At 46.9% G+C, this 24,441-nt stretch overlaps 1 protein-coding gene across 3 annotated transcripts in view; it reads right to left on the bottom strand.

Moving 5' to 3' along the window:
* The window catches only part of COL4A1 (collagen type IV alpha 1 chain), a 157,948-nt gene that overhangs the window by 32,062 nt on the left and 101,445 nt on the right, over positions 1 to 24,441 (bottom strand). For all 3 annotated transcript variants that reach the window (XM_003832082.6, XM_034936976.3, XM_034936977.3), the window contains exons 18-28: positions 23,031 to 23,072; positions 20,193 to 20,277; positions 19,351 to 19,386; positions 16,968 to 17,132; positions 13,521 to 13,616; positions 11,327 to 11,410; positions 10,711 to 10,781; positions 5,638 to 5,829; positions 4,885 to 5,053; positions 1,682 to 1,774; positions 1,491 to 1,595 (exon numbers count right to left, since the gene is read on the bottom strand). In XM_003832082.6, the coding sequence (XP_003832130.1) occupies positions 1,491 to 1,595; positions 1,682 to 1,774; positions 4,885 to 5,053; positions 5,638 to 5,829; positions 10,711 to 10,781; positions 11,327 to 11,410; positions 13,521 to 13,616; positions 16,968 to 17,132; positions 19,351 to 19,386; positions 20,193 to 20,277; positions 23,031 to 23,072 (1,138 nt within the window). The remainder of the gene's footprint in view (positions 1 to 1,490; positions 1,596 to 1,681; positions 1,775 to 4,884; positions 5,054 to 5,637; positions 5,830 to 10,710; positions 10,782 to 11,326; positions 11,411 to 13,520; positions 13,617 to 16,967; positions 17,133 to 19,350; positions 19,387 to 20,192; positions 20,278 to 23,030; positions 23,073 to 24,441) is intronic.

The following is a 24,441-nucleotide window of genomic DNA, read 5'->3' on the forward strand; positions in this document are numbered from 1 at the left end:
GAAGGTCAACTGTGGAGGCCTTCCGAGGTGGCTGGAAGAGGCCAGGGGAGACCGCCTGGCAGAGGGGTCAGGTGCGTTGCTGTCTCTTCCAGCACCTCTGCCCTCCTCTTTCTCTCTCCTTTCCTTTTCTTCTGTTCTCTTCAAACTTTTCTTTCCCATCCTACTCTCCCCAAACAAAACAAATATACCCCTTGGCGCCTGCAGGTGAGAAGGGCACTTTATTCATCTACTCAAGGTGTGGTTGGGGGGGCAGGGCACCACCATCACTTCATTAGAAATGCAGACCCCAGGGGTCTATAAGGTGGGCCCACTTTTCAAGATCCCACAGGATCTGTCACTGAAGGACACCTGCCCACTGTCTGGGCCCCGCCCTGGAAGCTCTGATGGGCTATGAAGCTGGCCAGCCACTAGTTCAGACCCTTTGTATGCAACACTGAGGTCTCCCATGTCCAGTAATTTGTAAGTTTGCAGTGGCACACACCCGAGTCACATCCCCTGTGGGGCTGCTGCACAGATAGGGTCTGTCCTCCTCACTGCCACAAAGCCAAGCAACTCCATGTCACATGGGTCACGGCCTCAGGTGAAGGAGGCACCCCGTGAGGCCATGGTGGAATGTGAGGGAGTTGTGAGTGTGACGAGGCCTCAGCGCCTGGCCCTCCTGAACAGGGATGCTCTGCTGCCCGCCCAGCCTGAGGGAAGCAGCCGTGGTGTGGGTGGGCGTTGCGTGGCTGTCAGAGGAAAGGGGCTGCCATCTCCTGTTCTCCAAGCTAGCAGCCTACAGCAGTGAGGGTGGATGGGGCCTGGAGCCTCTGGGTAGAAGCCTGGGAGCCTGGAGGAGATTTCAACCTAAGTGTGGCTGCATGGTGTGTTGTATGAAGACAGACTTCCTTACACAACACGTCCCTTTTGTGCTCACAGCACCTTCTCCTCAGTCCCGAACAGAAGGTCTGTGATGACAAGTGTGTTGATCAAGGTCTACCTGAGGGACAAGTAGACCTAAGAAATGTGAAAAGCAGGGGGAAAAGAAATTCCCTCCTTACCTCCTTCCAGTTTTCAGCAGGAAGTGACGGCTCTAACACCGGTAGGACTCCTCCCCTCGGAGCAAAGGCCCCTCCCTGCGACTCCTTGCACCTCCCCCTGGGCGCTCCCCCACTCCCAACCCACCCTGGCTGTGTTCAGGTGGACTGCGAGTCTTCCTCATGGATAAAAAGCAAACACCTGGAGGGTGGGTTTCAGCGGGCACCATTGGTGGCAGTGCCATGCAGCTTGCACAGCCTTAGGGTCCCATCTTCCCAACCAAACCCTACACTGCAAGGCAGCTATTGCCTAGAAGCTCCTGAAATCGCTGTGCTCAGCACTGCTTGGGCTCTTCCGAAAGCCTCCCTGAACAGCGGTCACCAGCTTCTGTGGTGTTTTGATGTCTACCACCTCCTCTTTTCTCACAGAAGTCACAGGTGGACCAAAGGCTCGGGTCCGTCTGGCAGGGTTACCTTTGGGGCCGGGGGGCCCTGGAAATCCAATGCCCGGCTGGCCCACAGCGCCCTTCTCTCCTGGCAGGCCTGGCCTTCCTGGGGTTCCGGGAAAGCCTCGGTCTCCTGTGGTGAGAAAGACCAACAGTCAGCGTGAGAAAAACGTGAGGAAACTCTCGTGGTATCCCGGTGAGCTGGAATTCCAATCGTACCTTGGGGACCTGGGAAGCCTGGGGACCCCGGCAGTCCTTCTGCTCCAGGGGGACCTGGTAAAGGAACAACTTTTCCTGGTTCACCCTTTGGACCTAGAGAAAAAAAAAGAGCAAAGACAAACGATGAAGGAATGAGGACCACACGGAACACAGCGAGGACACGCAGTGGGTGGGCTGCACGCCACATCCTACCCAGCACCACGAGTGCCCGGAGAGCAGAGCCTCTGCCTGTGTTCTCCACTTCTTCCCTTGGTGTTTCTAGGATCTTTCACAGAGAGCTACGCTTCTCCCCATGCGTTTGCATGTCCAAAATGACCAAGATGTTTGTTGGACACAAGAATCCCTTAAGAGTCCACAATTAAGAGTCACAAGAAGCTGAAAAATCTACAACAACAACATGTGAGGTGGCTCTAGGTGGTTTCTTAGTGAGCCGGTCTCAAAAAGTCTAAATACTTTCACTGTTCTCTCTCAATTTACCAAAGTCTAAGTTGCTTTGAGACTGACCTAAATTACGTTCGTTTGGTGGGAAATTATCCAAACGACATGATCCGCGGGTGATTACGAATGATCCATTATCCGTAATGGTGCAGCTGGAGAGCTCCGCGCTCACTTGAGCAACACAGGCAAAACCATCCTTCCTCCCAAGCCAGGAAGCACAGCCCCGGCCCTCTGGGCACTCATGCCTAGGAGAGCCACCAGAGTGTCAGGGTTTCGCTGTTAAGAAAGGACCAAAGGGTTCCCCTCCAAGAATGCACGCACTGAATCTTCGTACACCTCGTAAGAGTTCAAGCTATGTGGGGCCTCCCTAGAACAGCCAGCACATTCTTTAGCTACGGACTGTGGGAAACGCCAACTGAACGACCCTAGGAAATGCCTGCTGTTGGTGACACACACCCTGGGCACCAGGCTTTTATGATTACCACAGTTACACACAGCTCTGGCAGATCAAAGACATCTGTTTTCTAATCTCGAAGCTAATTGGGTCTGGATGGCCAAGGAGCCCTACAGCTGTGGGGAGAGAGGATCAACAGCCCTGTTCCCCCTCCCCAGAAGCCTTCTTCCCCATCTGCTAGGGTATATTTGTGAGTACTCCAGCTGGTTTCTCTGATGGTAGTTTCTCGCCAAAAGAAAAGCTAATTCCCTTCGACAGCTCTGGAAATCTGCAGATGTCACAAGCACAAAGACAGCACTTGATTTGTTGATTGTGGAATCAAGAGACCCAAGGGAAAGTGATCGGAAGTCCCTATGCCTGGCTCACCGAAGTCCTCCTCCATCAAACCCGGTATCACCCTACCTCTAATGGAGTCATAAAAGAGACATTTCTGGGACGCTTCTAAACAAAGAGCAACCATCAACAGAGTCAGAACTTGATGCTAAGTACTCACTGATTATACCAACAGGGAGAAGGATAAGAGTAGCAGTTATGTTAGCACACTACACCTGGGCTTCCATCAAACACTGGCTGACATTTCCCATACTGGAATGCTTAGGAACTGGACTGTGTGTGTGTGTGTGTGTTTTGTTTGTTTGTTTGTTTGTTTTTGAGACAGTGTCTTGCTCTGTCATCCAGGCTGGAATGCAATGGCACGATCTCAGCTCATTGAAACCTCTGCCTCCTGGATTCAAGCAATTCTCCTGCCTCAGCCTCCCAAGTAGCTGGGATTACAGATGCCAGGGTTTCACCATGTTGGCCAGGCAGGCTTCGAGCTCCTGACCTCAGGTGATCTGCCCGCCTTGGCCTCCCAAAGTGCTGGGATTACAGGGATGAGCCAGCGTGCCCAGCCTATACACTGTATATTAATAAGGAAATATTAGTCCCTAATGGGAATAGGAATTCATAAAACAGGCTCAATATGGTTATTGACATAATCAGCACACTTGCGAGCCAGAACGGCATGCTGTAATTGCTCCAACGTGGTTATTGTTGGGTATTTCAAATATCCAGCTACTTTATTTATTTATTTATTTATTTATTTATTTTTGAGACGGAGTCTCACTCTGTCACCCAGGCTGGAGTGCAGTGGCGAGATCTTGGCTCTCTACAACCTCTGCCTCCCGGGTTCAAGCGATTCTCCTGCCTCAGCCTCCAGAGTAGCTGGGACTATAGGTGCCTGCCACCATGCCCAGCTAACTTTTGTATTTTTAGTAGAGATGGGGTTTCACCATATTGGCCAGGCTGGTCTCCAATGTCTGACCTTGTGATCTGCCAGCCTCGGCCTCCCAAAGTGCTGGGATTACAGGCGTGAGCCACCACACCTGGCCCCAGCTACTTTATAAATAACTATGTTTTTTAAGGTTTACTAGTTACATATTTTTAATCACCTTAAGTCCTTTCACTCACTTTTACAACTTTTGAATGTTTCCTAGCAACGCGCATTTACTTCCCTCATCTACACACAAGGCATTCCTGGCCTCTCCTCTTCTCATTCCGGGATTTTCTAGGGAAGAACAGGCGTGCTCCATGTCTACTGGGAATCGCAGTCAGATAATAAACTATTAGCACCTGCTGTGTGCAAGGCCTAGCGCCACACCCCCCTCCCGCTGGCCCTGAAAATAAGCAAGTCGTGGGAGAGGAGAATGACGAGGGAGCCCACACTCATCCCTGCTACAGGTTCTCTGGAAAACCTCTGAACAGGCTGTGCAGGAGGGCAGGGACCACGTCTGTGGTTTTGACCATGTCTTGTCAATGCTCAGCATACAGCTTGGCGCGTGATTCACTCCAAAAACAGCAGACAACTAAAACCACCATGGAGTGAAATCGTCATCGTGCTGTAGGACCTCTAAATCCATTCACAGGCGTCTGCCTACTGTGAAGAGGTGGAGATCACACCACTCGGGATGCACAGAAGCCAAAATGGGCTGCTCATCGGGGAAAGCCAAATGGGTAAGGAGAGGAAAATGACTTGACCTCGGTGTGACTTCTATACAAAGGCTGACTTTAGCTGGCGCGTGCTGTGTACTTACTTATGAGGACTGTAAACCCAAGTTCTCCACCTGCATATTACCTGGCCCATCACCTACATGAGGAAAGGGAGGCACAAAAGGCTGAAGGCCTGCCCAGGTCCCGCCCCAATTCCTGGAAGAATCAAAGCCAAGCGTGCGCCCCGGCCTATGCGAGCCCCAGGCCTCTGTGTGCACCCGAGGTGCCTGCCCCAACCTCCGTTTACAACTTCATGCTGCACCACGAGTTTCTCAGGCCTCACCTGGCAGGCCTGGGGATCCAGGGCCTCCAGGAAAGCCTGCTTGTCCTTTGTCACCAATGGGACCAGTAGGACCATAGCCTGGAGGCCCAGGGGGGCCGGTGTCACCACGACTGCCTGGGAATCCAACTCCTCCAGGGGGGCCACGCTCTCCTTTCAATCCTACAGAACCCTGATGTGAGAAGAAGAAAAAGACACCGTTGTCAGAGACACACTAACACCCTGTCCTTATCGCATTCTTCTGACATCTGTGGTCAATAAGTACTAGAGTTAACTGGCTCACGCTATTTATTTACTTCATCTACCCTCCCAGGAGGGCCACCTTGTAGTTAATAAGTGAAACCAGCATTCTTCTCCCTAAGCTAAGCATTCTTCCTCCCTCATCTACTTAGGGAGATACTTTAGAGAATGAGATGTTGATACCTGGAATCTTTTGAAAACAATGACATGAATACTATTAACTTTAGATTTCACCTCCCATCCAAAGCAAAAAGATACACAGACACATCTGTTCAGTTCCCCCAAATGCATCAGAAGACACTGATCTGTTATCACCTAATTATTTGTCAATAATAACTGGCAATGCCTAGGTTTATAGACTTAAGTTGTTCCATGAACCATGAATCATGAAACAAGTTCATTTGTGCCATCATCAAGGAGATAGAAATACATCGATATGATTCAAATTACTCATTTCTCGATGCTTTTCAGATCCACACTGTAAAATGCACATTCAAAGTCTGGAGATAAACATACCGGCGAGCCCTTGGGGCCAGGAAGACCCGGATGGCCATCTCTTCCAGGAGAACCCGCTCTCCCTGGCATGCCGGGCTGTCCTGGAAAGCCTGGGTCTCCTTTGTCACCTTTGAGCCGCAAGTCGAAATAAATCTCACCAGGCTCCCCCTTGGCTCCTGGCTGGCCTATCAGCCCTGGTGTACCTTGAGGGCCCTGTAAGAACAAAGCCTTGTGATCCACAGAAGAACCCATCCATGAAGCACACCAGTGTGACTGTAACACAAGCAACCATAGAATCAAGAAGCCACCTTCTTGAAAATGGTCATGCATTCATGCCTCATCATTGATTTTCTAGATGCAAGCCAGGAGCTTTGTGACAAAGCCCTGGTCTGCTGCACTTCTTGTGTTTTTCTTAAAAACACTTATCTTAATTAGATATTTCAAGCAAAGACCTGGATGGGGCAGAGGGAGTTATAGTGTGGCTTTGGGCACCCAGCTCTCCTCCAGGAGTTTTCTTACCCTAACAACTGCTCAACATTCATAGGAACACGCAGCACCTGTCAGGAGGTTCTGATTGATGTGTGGTTCATTGTGCAGCTTCAGTAACAGACAGACTCAAAGAACAATCGCTGTCCTCAGCTCTGCCTGCTGCCTCAGCCCCACCGGCAGCAAGCAGAAGCCTTTTCTCCAGCTTCTGGGCCCAGTGAGCTACCTGTCAGCACCTCCTGGCCAGTGCTGAATACTCCTGTGAATATTGAACAGGTTTCCTTTTATGCTCATGCCCAGAATTCCAGAAGAGATAAGGACTTCCAGGGCACCAGTGAGAGAGGAAACTCTGGGAGTGGGCACTGGGCCAGCTCTATAATGAGTTATGTTGAGTCAGCAGAGTCAAATTGACTTTCCCAAGAGACTCACACTAGAACGTTGCTCAGTTCCTGGAAAGTTAAATCTGCAAAGAACACCCATACCCACCAATGGCTTCTCCTCCAGCATCCTGAGACTTGGGTTTCACAAGAAAAACAGGAAATGTTTCCAACAATTGTCCCATTTACTTGTTCACTTAGGCCTGAGAAAGGCATCTTCAGACTCCCTGTCGACTTGGCAGAATTTTAACTCTGGCACAATTCACTTAATGTGAATTTTTTTTCATAAACTTCCTTTCAGAAGGTTCTCAGATATATATGAATCCCTCACATGCACACGCTTCTGTGTGTACAGATGCTATGTGCTTCCCAAAGGAAGGAGTTGGTCAACCAAGGACAGACCAACATTTGCCCAATCTTTAGACTGAAAATATGGCTAGCATTGGTTACCAGCCTGCTAGGCATTATGACCCATTCTATAGCATCTCTGACCCTTATTGCAGCTCTGCAAGGAAAACATGGAAACCAGGACGTAGCAGAGGAAGAAGCTGATACTCAAAGAAGTGAGCTGATAGATCCAAGACTACTCAGCCAGAAAGTGCTGGAACTGGGATCCACATTTATGCATTTCCAGCTGCAAAACTTGTACCTTATGCCTGTGCCTCCGGAGTGCTAAGGAGAGTTAGGTATGAGCTAGTAAAATCTGCCCATTACACAGGGGGAGAGGTGGGGCTTGAAGGACTTCTGTGTCCTGCTCAAAGTCAAACAAACAGCAAATGTGAGACTAACCTAAATGGAGCAGACTTGCTTTCCTGCCTGAATTGCTTCCTAACAGCTAAAACATCGCAGGCTAAGGAACGGGAGAAGCTGCTCTGCCTCCCATTCCATCTTCCATGCCAACCACGATGCACTGACTCCTGGCCCAATCCCATCAAGCAGGCTTCCAGAAGTATGGAGAGAGTCGGCAGCAACTCTCTGCACTGTTCAATATGACTTGGAAAGTTAAATTAAATAACACAAAAAATGCAGTTCCTCCATTACAGTGACTACATTTGTTTTTGTTTTTTGTTTTGTTTTGTTTTTTGCTTGTTTTGTTTTGTTGAGACAGATTTTTGCTCTTGTTGCCCAGGCTGGAGTGCAATGGCGCCATCTCGGCTCACCGCAACCTCCGCCTCTCAGGTTCAAGAGATTCTCCTGCCTCAGCCTTCCGAGCAGCTGGGATTATAGGCATACGCCACCACACCCAGTTAATTTTGTATTTTTAGTAGAGACGGGGTTTCTCCATGCTGGTCAGGCCGGTCTCGAACTCCCGACCTCAGGTGATCTGCCCGCCTCGGCCTCCCAAAGTGCTGGGATTACAGGCGTGAGCCACCGTACCCAGCAGTGACTGCATTTCAAAGACTCAACAGCCAGCACTGGCCAGCAGCTGCCAGATCAGATGGTACTGACGTAGCACGCTCCTGTCATGGCAGAAGCTTCTCATGGACGGCTACCAGTGGTCTGAGCTGGCCCCACACTCTAATGCCCCTTATGACCTGGGACACTTCACTTGGATCTACTCAGGAAAGGTGGAACACACCCGTTCTATTTGCTCTGGGTCCCAGGAAAGGCAACAAATTATTTCTATGAGCCACCTGCCAGAAATTGTAGCAGAGAGTCATGGAAAATTTGTTATTTACTTGAAAGGTGTTGTGGGATTTTTAAACTGTTTCTCTTGAGTTAATATTAGCTCCTATGCATCCTTCAATCCCAGCTAAAATTAGCCTCCTCTATGCGGCCTTTCTTGTGGGCTCGGGCTGCCTTCTGGTCCTCATTCTGTAAATCACTTTGCTTCATTAGGACAGTCTATTTGCAGAGCTGTCCCTCCACTAGTATTTCAGGGCTCTGAGGGTAGGACCAAGGTTTCCTATCTTTGTATCCTTGGCATCCAGAACAAAAGAGATACTGGAGGAAGTATACACTGAACTGGCAATATTCATCCATTAAAAAATACTAGTGTAAGAAATTATAACCAATGTATATTTTTCTCAACCTGCAAACCTCATTATATTATTTTATGGTGACTATTCACAGCCTAAAAATATAAAGCTCCCCAATACTGTGATCTTAGGGTGAGAAAATATAATTTTTTATTTTAACAATGATGACCTTGCCTGCCATCATTCTATTTATGGGAGAAATCTGGGTTTTTAAAACAGTGACATTGGTGACCCTAGGACATCTCGTGTGGTTTCTTTGCCACAGAACTTCTTGATTCTAAGCAGTTCAAAGGTCTTTTGATCCGTCTCCCTGAAAATAAATGCTGAGGATTCAACTACTGCCTGGAAAATTTAGCATTGGCCGCATTAATTGGAGAAAATCTGCCACCTACGCTGTCTGCCTCTAAAAAGTGGTGCCACTGTGGAAAAAGTCAGGGAGTGTTAGTTTCAATTCATCCTCCCAGTGACCAGGAACCACGAAACCTGCTCAGACCAACCTGGGCATCATCAATCCGCTCGGGGAGTCGGCCTTTTGTGATTCATTATTCTTTCCCCAAAATCAAATACTTGGCTTTCAAAAGGAAATGTCACAGAAATGCTATCTAAGTCAAACGAAAAATCAGAGCATTTCACCGCTTTTACATTTTAATCTACTCTCCTGTGTGCTCGTTTAAGGATATCTCTTTTAGCCTCTAGCCAAATTCAAAATAAGAGAACCACATTTCTGAGCCAGTTAAATCACGGAGCTTCCAATAAAAGGAAAATTACTAACTTCTCAATTGAATTATTTACCCATAAATTTATTTTTAGAGACTTTTTCCATCTCCAGAAAGAAAGGAGCTCCTGATGAAGGCATAAGGAGTAGAATTGGGGTTGTATGTTTTCTTTCTTTTCTTCTATATTATGATCTTTCCTCAATATTCCTTCTTTCTCACCTCTTTCCTCTTTTTCCGTCTTTTATTAGATATGTCTAGACTGAGTTTCAGCCAGAGTTGAGGCAGGAAGTCCACCAGGAAAGCCCAGGAGATGAAGCGGTGGATAGAGGTTAAAAACGTCCTTTTCTGCTTCCTTCAAAGTTCTTCTGTCTTTGATCCCCACTACAGTCAGGGCTACCCAGTTATTTGAACTTCTAATTTATTTAGATATATCTTAAACAATTGCAACTTCTAACTCAGCTCCCCAGGCACCAGGGAAGTTCTGGAGAGCAAAAGCCCAAGATCTAACTTCAAAAGCAGAAAACGATTGCTGAATTCCAGCTGGGTCATTGCTATTTCAACTCGCTTTTGCCCTGGTTTTCTTTTGTAGAAGCTTCCAGCAATATCTTTAAAAATTAAAAAATTTGAAGGGCTACATCAGAAATGAATAATTCTGAAATTTGACTTTCAATATCTTACAAAAAGAAAAAAGGGAATGAAAGGAATTGTGGAAACCAGTCCATGCTTGCAAAGCTCAGAAGAACAAAGAAAATACGAGAGGAACAATGCCTTGAGATTTAAAAGCCTCAGAAACAGAAGTCATTATATGCAAGAAAATAATGTCCTTCAAAATTCAAGATTATTATTATGCTCTTCTATTTAGTGGATTCTTTTAAAACAAACTACAAAAGCTAAGAAGCTGGTATTTTGTTCCATTGAAAGGTTTCATGTCAATGTGATCCAGATATTTCATTTATGGATTTGAAAAAGCAACTGCAGAATAGATGTTGTAACAGAAATTTTCAACTGTAAGAAGAAGAATAAAAACATATTTCAAATCCTCAGAGGGAAACAGATCTGCTTTCCTTGATCTTTCCATAGAAACTATTGATGCTGAACCTACTGACTAACCAGCTTTTAGATGATCTGATATGATGTTACCAGCACTGGTAACACAGAAAGACAGCACTTCGGCTCTGCACTGTGGCTGCTTGGGGGTGGCTCCTGTGACACCATTTGTTTCCAGATATCCCAGAGACCCTGAGGGAAGGACACACTCCCATTCAGCCACACCTGAACACAGGTCGGCAGCAGCCGAAAAAATGTTGACCAGGTGAGAAGAAAGGCAGCTGTGATTTGGGCTCTGTGGGTAACAGTCTTGCTCATTCTCCTGAGACAAGGGCCACATGGAGTCACTCCAGAGGGCTCGACACAGCAACACTTACCAGCTCCCACACAAGGCAGAAGCCATGCTTGCAAATGCAAAACGACACAACTCTGTTCACGTGCTTGGTGGCAACTTCTGATATGTACATGAACTCAGACAGGTTTACTTACTGGCACTCCCGCAACACCATCTCTGCCAGGCAAACCTCTGTCGCCCTTGGCCCCTGGCTGTCCTGGGAAACCTTTCGTTAGAGACAGGGAAAAAGACAGCAACACAGCATTCATGAGACACTTCTCAAAACCTTTTCTTAAGACTCAAAAGCATAAAAATCTGTATAGGAAGTGGATGATTGCTTGGATAATCCAAAGAGAGTAATAACTAAAATGCCCAAGATGGACTCAGAAAGGGAATAGGTGACCCGACGCACATGTACACCCGGAAGCAGGAATGCTTCCAGCACCCCACACCTGCCCCCCTGCCCACACACCCAGGGACCACTTAAAGGAAAAACATGAATTCCATTAACTGCTTGTGAGATAACAGAATCTGTGGCATGGAGGGAACTGTTATGCTGCTGTCTTTTATTAGGAAATCTTTATGAGGCCATCTTGATCATTCCCAGCAATGTGGACAAATCCTGGAAGTGGGGCCCAACATTCTTCTGATTATGCTTTAGGATTGGCTGCAGAAAATCAGGCCTTTCATGGAGTGAAATCCCTTTCACAGGAAAGATGCCAACACACCAAAGCAAACTCTGACCTGGTCCTTTTCACATGTGGGTCTTACCTATTTCTCCCGGGGGTCCCTGTGGCCCAGGAGGCCCCCGATATCCGTCTATATCACAGATGAGGCAACTCTCTCCTTTTTGACCTAAAAAAGAAAACACAAAGGTGCTTACATGTAACATGTGACCAGAAGTCTCCGCAGTGCACTGAGAGAACAGAAAAAGGCAAGGCTGTCGCTAACATATTACATCCAAACTTAGGTTTGCTCAGTGACAATGGCTCCTCCAGACAGCTCTCTGCTAATGGGTGGAAACTGCAGTCAAATGCACGTCCCTGTCTGTCAATGAACGGGCCCACTGCCCCCAGCAAGCGTCACGTGTGACCACAGATGCACTGCTTAAAGATCCAAGTTCTTCTCCCAGCGAAGACAGGGGCTGCCTCAGTAAAAAGTGGTCCAGAAATTCAACTGTGCCTATCAGCCTGAAAAGACTTGACTTTTGTAATTTTGTCTGTAATGTGAAAACTACCCATCCCCTTTCTCTTTGGTTGAGTGCTTAGTCCAGTTCATGGACTTCACTGGTTGGTGGACTTGGGAATAAGAAGCCACAAAAGCAAGAACACATATGTGATCCAGGACAGAAGAGGAGAGAGACTGCAGCCCTGAAAAAGGAGAGGAGATGCTCTTCTTTGGAAATTCTAACATCTAAAGTCTTGATTTTCAAGCCAAGCTCAGAGACCTTACATTGTCTTAGCTATTCCTGTGTCTTAAATATTGAAATGTCTGGTTTCTAGGCACAAATCAGGCATAATACAGAGCAAAAAGTGCTCGCAGAGAAGCCCATGCCAGGGACCTCAAGGCGGCATGGCCATGTTCTTCCCATCTCTGCCCTGGCTGGCAGCCGCACGCGGGCACTGCTATTGCCCACTCTGCCCTGGGACGCCCCTCAGTCAGAAGTAAAACAGGGCCAGTGCAGGTAGGCCATGCCCCTGAAGTGTGGGAGCAGGCACATGGTTTCATTTTGAGCTCTTTCAGGAGGCAGAGCAGGAGCCCATCAGTGGAAGGGGCACGGTACAACACAGCTGAGAACCCAGCTAAGTTCTGGGCACTGGGGCATTCGTGGGTGTGTCTGTTAGCAAGGCTTCAGGTGGGTGGGGAGACAAGGTGCATTCCCAGCAGACGATGGAGTCGAAAGAGGAATGGGAAGACTCGAGAAGACAGATGCTTCTCCTAGGATCTGGGGGATGGATAGCTAAGATTGCAGTGTGAAGAACCTCTGGACGCTGGATCTGTCATAAAATGGAAGAGCCCATCTCACAAAGTACTGAGCGCCTGGTAACTAGAGCAGACAGACTCATTAAAACCCAAACTGTACACTGACTCAGATCAGTGGCACCCCTGTGATGACGCCCAAGATCGCTTCCATTTTAGGTCCTGCAGTGTATGTGGCTGTCAGAATTCTAAGATGCTGGCTGAAACTTTCCCATGCATCATTTCTGTCTTAGACATTTGAAGACTAAAACATGTTTACAGTTCACAGGCAGAAATGGTACACAGTGGGGTTGATTTGAGGGACAGCCTCCTATTTGTCCTACTCTCGGGTTACCAACAGGCATATAAATATCAGAATGTCCATTGCTTATTCCCCTCTAAGGCAGGACTGTTGATGCAGTGATAATCCACCTCTGTGTCTAGGATGGCGGAAGAGATAAATAAGTGTCCTGTGCGGGTAGTAAGGCAAACACTTGGAAAGATTAAAGATGGAACCGAGAGCCCAGAGTGAAGCTGGTTAATGCATCAACAGTAGATTTGCTCACACTGATGATGCAAACACCACTGGAAGAATTGGTGAGCATTCCACGTGCAGATTTTTGACTTGGCTTGAAGGAGGGAAGAGCATTCTTTGATAACAGAAGTCTCTTCTCAAACACTGAATGGAAAGATTGCGGTAACAAATCAGTCTGAGTTTTATCTGCTGACCACGCCCACTGTAGCAAGACTGACTTCACGGTCCTCGGAAAGGGAGAAAGGGCAAAACTCTGACTTTCAGGGCTGTCTCCACCTTTCCCACCCAGATCATCAACTAAGTTCCAGAAGATGCTTATTCTAGGAATAGATTTTGAAGAGGGTTCCACATCAAAGGAACCTACGCCCTAACTCTGCCCACCCTCACTTGGCTCCAAAGCCGGTAAGTATGTGGGAAAAAATCAGACGCACAGACACAACCACCATTAAAAAAAAAATCAAAATTTCTTACCTTTCTCTCCAATTTCACCTATAAATCCTGGCTGCCCTGGAATTCCAGGAGGACCCTGGTCACCTGGAGGTCCGGGCTGACATTCCACAATTCCATCTGAAATTGAGTTGTCAGAGTTATAGGATCATAGCTAGGTGTTTTTACCCTCTCCTAACTCAACCTCTATTATAAAACCAAAATATTTTAGGCTATTTGATAAGTGTTAGAAATTCAGCTTTAGTTTGTTTCAAAATCATCTTAGGCTATCCACCACTTGCAAAACATAATCACCACACACCACCCACCACTCACTCACCATCCCAAGCCATCACTGCCAACTTTTCTATTTCACAAATTCTGAAGTATCTGTAGGTGCATCAGCCCTGTCCTGTATACTATTTCATTTCATCTTGCCAAGTGCCTACCATCACCCTTATTTTACAAATGAAGAAACTGAGGCTCAAGAAAGGCAAGTGATTTGTCCAGGGTCATGCATCTAGTCAAAGCCGAGACTAGAAAAATTTTCTTCCTTTTTTCCCCCTCTAACCCAATTTACAGCAAAACTAATCATTATTTTAGAGCTGCAGACTGCCCACGAGGAAATGCCTCAAATTGTTCACATTCAATTCTGAGCATCATTTATGTAAAGAGGCATAAAAATAAACTGCAGTAATGTACACACCATCTGTCCTAGGTTCTAGTAAAAAATATCAGTATTGTTTATTGTTTTATGATTTGGACACACTGAGATGGAGTTTATATTTCCTTCCCCAAGATCCTTGAAGAAAAAAGACACAGTGAACAACTTGGTATCCAGCATCCCTGCCCAGGCATAATCCTAACATTCACGCACCAGCACTGAAGGCCCTCCCCTCTCCCTTACAGGGTCTTCACCTAATGACAAAGTCATGGGCAGTCTCTGTTCAGCTGTCACCTGGACATCTTGAGTCCCTGACTATAGAAGGGCCCCAGGGTGTGGAGTGGGGCTGTGGGGCCCTCCCTCGGGCTTGAATGTATTAACCAAGGTCAACTCTCCAGCTCGCCCACCCCAGCTAGAACCAGAATGCCTAAAAAGATCCCACACCTTGTTTGATGACTTGGTTTAGAGCTCAGCAGAACAAGTTAGCTTCCGCTGTGTAGGAACTATGGGGCAGGTGCTTTTGCTTTGCTTGTTGCTTATGTGCTTAGGTGTCTTTCCCTGAGTTTCTCCCCACAAAGCACAGGAGGCAAGAAAGCCCAAGTGGGGTCGCCATGGGTCCCCCACGGCCACTGCTAGGGAACTGCTCCTGGTGACTCTGGTCCTGCCTGGCTCCTCGTTAGCCCTTCGACATTGGTGCAGCTGGCACCATCGTCTTAAACAAAGTGGACTCCATGTTTATGCTTCAAAGAGCCGCCCCTAAATTACTTTACTGAAAGAACCCACATCTCTCATCCCGGTGAGCCTAGGGTATACTAATTCCTTGACTCTAGAAATGTATGCTCAAGAATATTGAGAGACATGTAACTGTTATACTCCTTTTCCAGAACATAACTCCTGCCTGCTTCAGCTCAACCAGAATCCCTTCATATCCCTGACAAAAAAACAAAAAACAAAAAACAAACAAACAAAAAAACAACAGTACATCCTCACCAAAGTCCATTTAAATTCATCTTATGCAGTGATTATTTCTGAGGAGTTCTAAAGTGCAAATCTAGAGTTTACATTTCACAACGCCTTCTCATCAAGGGTATCTGCAGCCACAGATGGTTTAGAGCTGGCTGTACCCACTTGAGACAAGAATGCAGTGGCAGAACTTACATGCACAAATGGCTGCATTGCGTGGTTAATGCTCTATCGATAGGTCCTGAGGTAGCAATGGCTTTAAGATGTAGCCTCTTTAACATACATTATAAATCTTAGTACAAATCTCATTTCTAAATTAGTACTCGATACTCTGTGATTGGGAATTACTTAATTTACGTGGACTAAAAAGGCCACCTAGAAAACCTGGAATAGTAAATATTACAATGTGTTCAGCTAACACATCCCATTCAATTAACAAGAGTGTAAAGTTCATATTTTTACATGACGTGTGTTTATATTTCATCACTTGCAAAATTACGAACATCCAAAAGAATGTCCTTTTCCCAGATTTCCCCACCATTGGCTCCCTCACCCCCTTCATGTCTTTGTAAATCACTCTGCTTAAAACCACAATCCCCTGCCCACCCCCCACCCCAGAACCCTCTGTTGACTCTCCTGCTTAAGTTTATCCCCGGACTTATCATCTCCTGCATTCCTGAGAATTCCCTTGTCTTGGGTAACCCCTGTCTGCCCCCATGGAATACTTGCTCCAGGACAGCAGGATCTGTTGAGTCTTGTCACCGCTGCTAGATCCCTGCCTGCTGCCTCCCAGGCACTCCCTTCCCCGCTGAATGAATCTGGAACCCAAAGGCCCCTTGGTCAGGGCTCACAACCTTCTCTCAGACACACAGAGAAAAGGAGCCTCTGGATTGAGTGTCTCCAGGACTGCAATATTTTATCTTCATTTCCCATGTTTCACACAATCACAAGAGCAGAGGAGAAAAGATCCCCAAAGTCACACATGATCTGTTCTTTCTCCTACCCAAATTCATGCAGATCACATTCCCCATCGAAGCTGCCAGGCTGGAATCCATGGCTCCATCTAGTCCTGGCCCAGCCCCCAACAGTGGCCTCATCCATGAGAACTCCCTTTCGTAAAGATTTGCTTGAATTCTAGCAAATAAATCTTGCTGGGACTTGAAGCCTGTGAATCCTTTCTCAATCAACCCCACAGAGGATGCGTGTTTCAGGGACCCCACAGAGCACACGTTGGTTTTGATCCAGCAGCTTCCAAAGGCTGGCTCGAGGTACCTGAACACACTCCCATTGCACAGGTTGGCTTAAATCCTTGGAGATTTTCTTCGAATTTGCTTTGGTATTGTATTGGGACCACACGGCCGTCTTAATTGAGTCAAGACTTCCATGTTACATGTTCACCTTTTCTGGAATAAAAGCTGGCTTTTCTGGACTTTACTAATGTAATCTTTACCCATGTAATCCTGTCTTCCTTGTTTCTGGTGTGTGTGTGTGTGTGTGTGTGTGTGTGTGTGTGTGTGTCCTAGTATTCATTTGTATCTCTAGATGAAGAAGAATGCATTCTGTTTTCAATAAAAACTACATAACTCAACAGGTTTGCTTTTTAACTTTAGATGCCAGGAGTCTCAGAGGTGGTTAACATGTTATTTACTCCGTTAAACCAGCTTTATTTTGAAATTTTAACTATTGCTTTTGTAGCATGGTTCATTCTCTGAAGATTCCCTTAGAGGAATATGGATGATTAGAAGAATCCACGCCTTTCTATTACACTCTGGCTGTGGGGGACTATCACAGCCCCCAGCCTGGGTCTGCCCGGCACCCTGGCGTCTGCTTGGACCCCACATTAAACCATTTCTGAGGGAACTCACTTGTGTAGCCAGGCTGCCCGGGGGGCCCGGGGGAACCAGGAGGACCCGGGAGCCCATCTCTTCCACTTGGTCCTGGCAGAGATGTACCAGGAAATCCTCGGTCACCTTTTTCTCCTCTTTCACCAGGGAAGCCAGGGGCACCAGCCTGCCCAGGTACAGGGAGGCCTGCAACCAGACAGAAGCTCACATCAGTAACCTCAGGGCCGCTTAGCATCTACAGCACAAACTCATTCTCCTAACTCTGTTCAAGGTAAAAATCCAACCAGACCATCACTGAAAAGGGAACTGCTTTAGACATGTAAAACCAAATTAAGCTGGCAGGTGTCTTGCCATTTCATGCTGACAGTCAAATGTTTCCTACAAATTAACTTCAAGGAACAGGGACTCATTACGTAGATATTAAAATCTGTGAATTTCTCTCAGTGCAAATAGTATTCCCAACATATTTTTAAAAGGCTGTAGAGGGTGCACTGCATTTCTACTTGGCCAATGAGGGCACAGAAATGTCATTCAACAAAGCTAAAGTGGACCTGGAGCAAAGGGATGGTCAGTGGGTTGGCAATCTAGAAGGAAGAGCAGAAAATCACAACTAAGGACACAGAAGATGGTTCTGTAAAAGGGTTTGAAGTCAGAGTAGCCATTAGGTGTGAACATATCAGGTCAGGTTCGGCCACTGTAACTTTGTAAGGGTAAGACCATGTGCCCCTGGGAGAGCTGAGGCCGGACGCAACGCTTGAGAGAGTGGTGGTGCAGGAGGCCGCATGGAGAAAGCTCTGCTGCTTCCGTGAGGGACGCGCCAGCTTCTGCTCCCAGCATCAGGCTGTGATGAGGAGAGTGTGAGAAAAAGGACAGTCGAGGGAAACAGGACGCAGGAAGACTTGGCAGGAATGAAGAGCAGCATGGAGAGGAGAGGGAAGAGGGCTGACCAAAGGGGCACAGAGCCTGAGACATCCAGCCTGTCACTGGGGAGAAAAGCCACAAGCACAACGTGCTCAAAGGCAGCCAAGGGCCTGAGGGGTGGCCCCTGTGGGCTTCCACAAAATACTGTGTGCCCTTCCTGAGTGGTGAAGGAGGGGCAGCATGTCCAATGGAGAGGAAAATGAAGGAACTACCCGGGCACGAGGCCAACCAGACCCTCAGGGTGAGGAGGACGGTCAGGGAGCTGGGGGCGGGCAGAGGCAATGGTCAAGGCCACAGGCGAGCCCAGGGCAGGACTGGACAGAGAGGAGCGCAGCGACTTTGGGAGGGGGACGTGGGTAACTCCTCCAGCCAGAGCTTCAATGGCTTTTTATCAAGCGTCTGGGTTAGGAGACCACTAAGGGTTAGATAAAAGGCTGTAGACAGTAAACAAGGCTTCTACGAGGAGACATGAAGTCACACATTCCCGAGAATCCAAGAATTAAGAAGAGAGAGAAGGGATGCTTTTAAGGGTAGAGTCAGAGTTTTTACAGAAAAGAGAGAAAGTGGGAGTGGACGAAGGCCCTTCCCTGAGCCAGGCGTGGGCTGTGTGGGGTGTCGTCTGTTCCCAATAAAGGAAAAAAGGGGGCTCTGCAAGAACTTAGACCAGCTGGAAAGGAAAAAAATATAAAATAATAAACGGGGATAAAAATAAAAATAAATGTAAACATCAAAAACAAAGCAAAAAGCGTAAAGGCTGCGAACACTCCATTGTGTGCCAATGCTAGGGCACGTGAGCGTTTCCATCAGATGCTTATCGGGTCAGCTCTGGGACCTGGGAGAATACCACAGGTGCACATGCACACACGTGGACACACGTGCATCTGCACATATGGACAGAGACAACAGCGAGCCTCTGCAAAGCACAGTCTGCCAGGAAACACAGGTTGGCACGTCTGGAGTGACTGGAGAATGACTTCACCCTGAGGAGCCCCGGGGTCCAGGGAGGCAAGGCTGGGGCTGGGCACAGCAGCTGGAAGGGGTTTTGTCCTGGAGTCTGATCTCCAGCTGGGGAACATTCCAGAGAGAGGGGAAAGGGGTCAGGACGCTGAGGAGGAAGGCGCCTGACTGTGCTAGAATCGGGGCTCTGTGGAAAGACAGGACCTGCTCAGTGGGAGCCGTGGGAAAAGAGGGGGGCAGGCTGGCTCTGGTGGGGTTACATCAGAGCTGGGCAGAATAGATCTGGATCCCTAGGAGAGACATAAGGGTGTACATGTTCATTAACATGCTAAGCGGTCACTTACAAAAGACAAGATACTTATCTATAAGCACTTGTCTACTCTGCTTTCATCACTAGAAAAGATGTAGTAAGATTGCTACCGATTGTGTGCAAATATCTAACATTCGTGATAAATTATATATTCAGAATATAAACAGCACAGAAGGTGTGCAAGTATGCTATAACAAATCAGTTAAGGAGTCTCACCTGGAGGTCCGGGTTGGCCTGGTAGTCCTGGGAAACCTGAAAAGAGAAAGAGAGTGTTGGATCAAACAGAACAGTTCACCCGTTTGTATACACTTTTTTATTTCTCTACTGAAGCCTTGCTTGGTGCATGGCCAAAGGGAACGTAGAAAAGAGAGCGGGAGACCACCTGAGCCCCCACTCTGGAAATGCATTGCTCTCAAAGCTACAGCGAAGGGCTCCTGAACCCCGTTGTGACAGTGAAATAGGAACTTGGAGGAGACCTGGTCACAGACAGTCCTGCAAGGCCTGCAGATGCTTCCAAAATATGGAGGAACACAGGTCAAAACTAGACAAAAAGAGAGGAAGAAATAGAAAGCGGGGGGAGAGAGAGAGAAGGAAGAGGAGGAGGAAGAGGAGAAAGAGGAGGAGGAGAGGGAGGAGGAAGAGAAGGAGGGGGAGGAGGAAGAGAAGGAGGGGGAGGAGGAAGAGAAGGAGGGGGAGGAGGAAGAGAAGGAGGGGGAGGAGGAAGAGAAGGAGGGGGAGGAGGAAGAGAAGGAGGGGGAGGAGGAAGAGAAGGAGGGGGAGGAGGAAGAGAAGGAGGGGGAGGAGGAAGAGAAGGAGGGGGAGGAGGAAGAGAAGGAGAGGGAGGAAGAAGAGAAGGAGGGGGAGGAGGAAGAGAAGGAGAGGGAGGAAGAAGAGAAGGAGGGGGAGGAGGAAGAGAAGGAGGGGGAGGAGGAAGAGAAGGAGGGGGAGGAGGAAAAGGAGGGGGAGGAGGAAAAGGAGGAGGAGGGGGAGGAGGAGGAAGAGGAGGAGGAGAGAAGGAGGGGGAGTAGGAGGAGGGGGGAAAAAGGCAAGAAAGCTACCTTTTGGGCCTGGCTCTCCTCTTGGCCCCGGAGTTCCAGGGTAGCCCCTCTCTCCTTTTTCTCCCAAAGGTCCTGTGCCTATAACCTGAATCGAGAAGGAAAAGGTGATCATCCCGTGGCATGGGAATGGCTAGTCCTGTATAGTAAAGCAGTATGAGTGAAGAAATGTACATATTTGTTTTTATTTCAAGAAATATGAAAGTGAAGTAGCAGCAATGGTAGCGGACAAGGAGGAGGGGATAAGCCTCTAAAACATATGGGATAGGCCGGTGTGGTGGCTCATGCCTGTAATCCCAGCACTTCGGGAGGCTGAGGCAGGTGGATCACAAGGTCAGGAGTTCGAGACCAGCCTGGTCAATATGGTGAAACCCCGACTCTACTAAAAATACAAAAATTAGTCGGGCGTGGTGGCATATGCCTGTAATCCCAGCTACTTGGGAGGCTGAGACAGGAGAATCGCTCAAACCCAGGAGGTGGAGGTTGCACTGAGCTGAGATGGCACCACTGCACTCCAGCCTGGGTGACAGAGTGAGACTCTGTCTCAAACAAACAAACAAACAAACAAACAAACAACAACAACAAAAGCATATGGAATAAACACGCTGTAACCATCCCTGCAAAGGATACTGCCAGGCAGGCGGTTCTGCTTCCTTTTGTAATAGTTTGCCTGGCAGCAGCTTTTGTAACACTCCAGTGAGGTAAAGATGGAGTAACATCAATTTGAGGCTTAGATTTATAATTTCTAATTGTACATACAAGCCATAAACAGAATGTTTTACTTTACAACGTATTATGAGAGGAACACTCTTAAAAAAAAAAAAAAAGTAGGCGCTTCCTTAAGGTCGCAAGACAAGAAGAAGCACTTTCGGCTCATTAACAAGGAGAAAATTCACTGGCCCTGATTCTAAATTAATGAAATTCAAGACAAGCGGCAAAGTCAACTTTTGCATATTACCTTTAAACAATAATTCCTTTCTATCAATTAATAGATATTATTAAAATGTGCCAATGTTAAATAGCTTGACTTAGTCATCCCACAAGTTATATATATAAAACATCATGATGTATACCATAAATATATACAATTTTTGTCTGTTAAAAAATGAAAGTAAAACCCTTCAATGTAAATCTTTAAATAAAATGGGCTGTGTGAACGCATTACCTGTGGCACTGCAAGGAAGGCAGCAAAGGAGAGAACGGTAACATTTTCATTATTTCAAAAAAGTCTGGGGGCAAAATGGCTAAAAAAATTAAAGCACAACTCTCTGATAGGACACTGAAAATGATCACCATGAAGATATGTGCAAACATGATAATGCCCATTTTTAAATGTCACACACATCACTGACAAGTATGCAAAATATGTATGTTGACCAGTAGTAAAATGTTATTTGCAAAAATAAAAATTGTTTTACCAGGATAGTTAAATTGTAGATGACCTGTTTCTCTTACAAAAATTTTCCTCAGTGGACCATGTTTTTTTAAAAAAGGTGTCAAGGCCAGGCACAGTGGCTCATGCCTGTAATCCCAGAACTTTGGGAGGCCAAGGTGGGTGGATCACCTGAGATCAGGAGTTCAAGACCAGCTTGGCCAACATAGTCAGGCCCTGTCTCTACTAAAAATACAAAAATTAGCTGGGCATGGTGGTGGGCACCTGCGATCGCAGCTACATGGGGGGCTGAGATGGCAGAATCGCTTGAACCCAGGAGGCAGAGGTTGCAGTGAGCCAAGATCGCACCACTGCACTCCAGCCTGGGCAACAGAGCAAGACTCCATTTCAAAAAAAAAAGGAGTCAAATATGTTGCTAATATTCTCATTCATGTGCAAACCTTTTCATTTTCAGTGATTTAAAGATGTGCAGAAATTATCAAAATATAATAAAAATAATAAACACTAAACTCCATACAACAAATTAGAAAATCATTTCAAGTAGCATGAACCACTTTACATAACAAATGCAATTCTAGAGACAGCTGTGGGCGTGTGCCCTGCATCTCCTCTCCTTCCTCCCCCAGTGCTCTCACAGCCCCAGGCTCCTCTCCCTCCTCCCCCCAGTGCTCTCACAGCCCCAGGGTCCTCTCCCTCCTCCCCCAGCGCTCTCACAGACCGAGGGTCCTCTCCTTCCTCCCCCAGTGCTCTCAAACACCCAGGCTCCTCTCCTTCCTCCCCCAGCACTCTCACAGACCCAGGGTCCTCTCCTTCCTCCCCCCAGTGCTCTCACAGACCCAGGCTCCTCTCCTTCCTCCCCCAGCGCTCTCACACACCCAGGGTCCTCTCCTTCCTCCCCCCAGCGCTCTCACAGCCCCAGGGTCCTCTCCTTCCTCCCCCCAGCGCTCTCACAGCCCCAGGGTCCTCTCCCTCCTCCCCCAGCGCTCTCACACACCCAGGGTCCTCTCCTTCCTCCCCCAGCACTCTCACAGACCCAGGCTCCTCTCCTTCCTCCCCCAGTGCTCTCACAGACCCAGGGTCCTCTCCTTCCTCCCCCAGTGCTCTCACAGCCCCAGGCTCCTCTCCCTCCTCCCCCCAGTGCTCTCACAGCCCCAGGGTCCTCTCCTTCCTCCCCCAGCGCTCTCACAGACCCAGGCTCCTCTCCTTCCTCCCCCAGTGCTCTCACAGACCCAGGGTCCTCTCCTTCCTCCCCCAGTGCTCTCACAGCCCCAGGGTCCTCTCCCTCCTCCCCCCAGTGCTCTCACAGCCCCAGGGTCCTCTCCCTCCTCCCCCAGCGTTCTCACAGACCCAGGGTCCTCTCCTTCCTCCCCCAGCGCTCTCACACACCCAGGGTCCTCTCCTTCCTCCCCCAGTGCTCTCACAGACCCAGGGACAGCACTCTTACTCACAATTCCAGGTGGGCCAGGAGGACCTGCTTCACCCTTTTCTCCCTACAAAAGAAAAAATAACTTTCCTTGCATATTCTTACTATAAAGATTGTCTTGCAGAAAGCAGATTAAACATTTCTTCTGGTAAAATAGAGTGTGCCTACAGTAAATTAACACTATTTTTCTCTCTTTAGTATCTCTCATTCTGTGACGATTACAACAAAAATGAATAGATTTCATTTTGCTTTGCACACACATGACACATGAAAATAAAGATCTCTGCAAAATATAAGTTGGGGGCTAATTATTCTCCTTACAAAAGCCCAGCTACTTGTCCCGTCAACTGCACACTTCCTCGGAAAACAGAATCATTGATGAGTGGAACTGGCAACCAGGGTTTTTCAATTTTAAAAAGAGAAATGAAATAAAATAATATAAAAGCATGATTTCCAAATACATTTTCTTAAATAAATCATTTTATATGATGTTTTTAGGTGAAGATTTTCTCAAATTTGCATTGGAGGTCATAATGTAAAATCTAATATTAACTGAAAACAGTGGATAAATTCTGATCACTTTAAGGTTTAATCTCATCCATAGTAGATGAAAAACTCAAAGAAATTAACCCTTTCATATCAAATATTTTTATATAAACATCATCGTAATGATTTAAACAGTCCAAAGATATGTACATTTTACCATGAATGTATATATTTTCCTTTTAAATTAAGGCAGTAAACAAGAATTGAATGTTTTGATTTTTCTTATATGAATACCAGAAGATTTTAGAAATATCTAGAGGACATAAATATCTTAGCCACTATATTCTAAATATATCTACCATTTAAAATGTACAGGATTTTACTTCCTCAAAAAATTACAGCCAAGGGTTTCTTCCTTTTGTCCCTGGCTTTAATAAATTAACCGTAGGCTACTGAGGCCCTCCCTGCAGCTTTCCATTCGCCTTTGGTGATGACTATTCCAAAATTATCTCTTATATTAGTAAAGACTTACATTACCTAGTCTCATATTAAGAGAGAAAAATAAAGCAATAATGAGGTTTTTTTTTTCTGCCTGTCAGATTGACAAATATTTTTTAGATTTTTTTTTTTTTTTTTTTTAGTTAGTTCCCCAACTAAAAGGGCCCTGGTCTGGCAGAAGGACTTTCTGGGGCAATTTGGTTGCATGTGGCAAAAATTTCAAAACAAGTGTCTGACTGTGGACCCCAATATTACGCTTTTAGGAATTTGACAGAGAAATGACCAGACAAGTGAGCAAAAATACTTGTAAGCATACAAATTTGGAAATGGCCTAAATACCACGCAACAAAAGGCATGGATGTTCACATCATAATTACACTGACAGCCACTGAAATAGATCCTGCTTCTATCATTACGTGAAAAAGCAAGATGTCTTGTTCACTATCACCTTT

Source organism: Pan paniscus, chromosome 14 (assembly GCF_029289425.2).
Source record: "Pan paniscus chromosome 14, NHGRI_mPanPan1-v2.0_pri, whole genome shotgun sequence".
Lineage (NCBI taxonomy): Eukaryota > Metazoa > Chordata > Mammalia > Primates > Hominidae > Pan > Pan paniscus.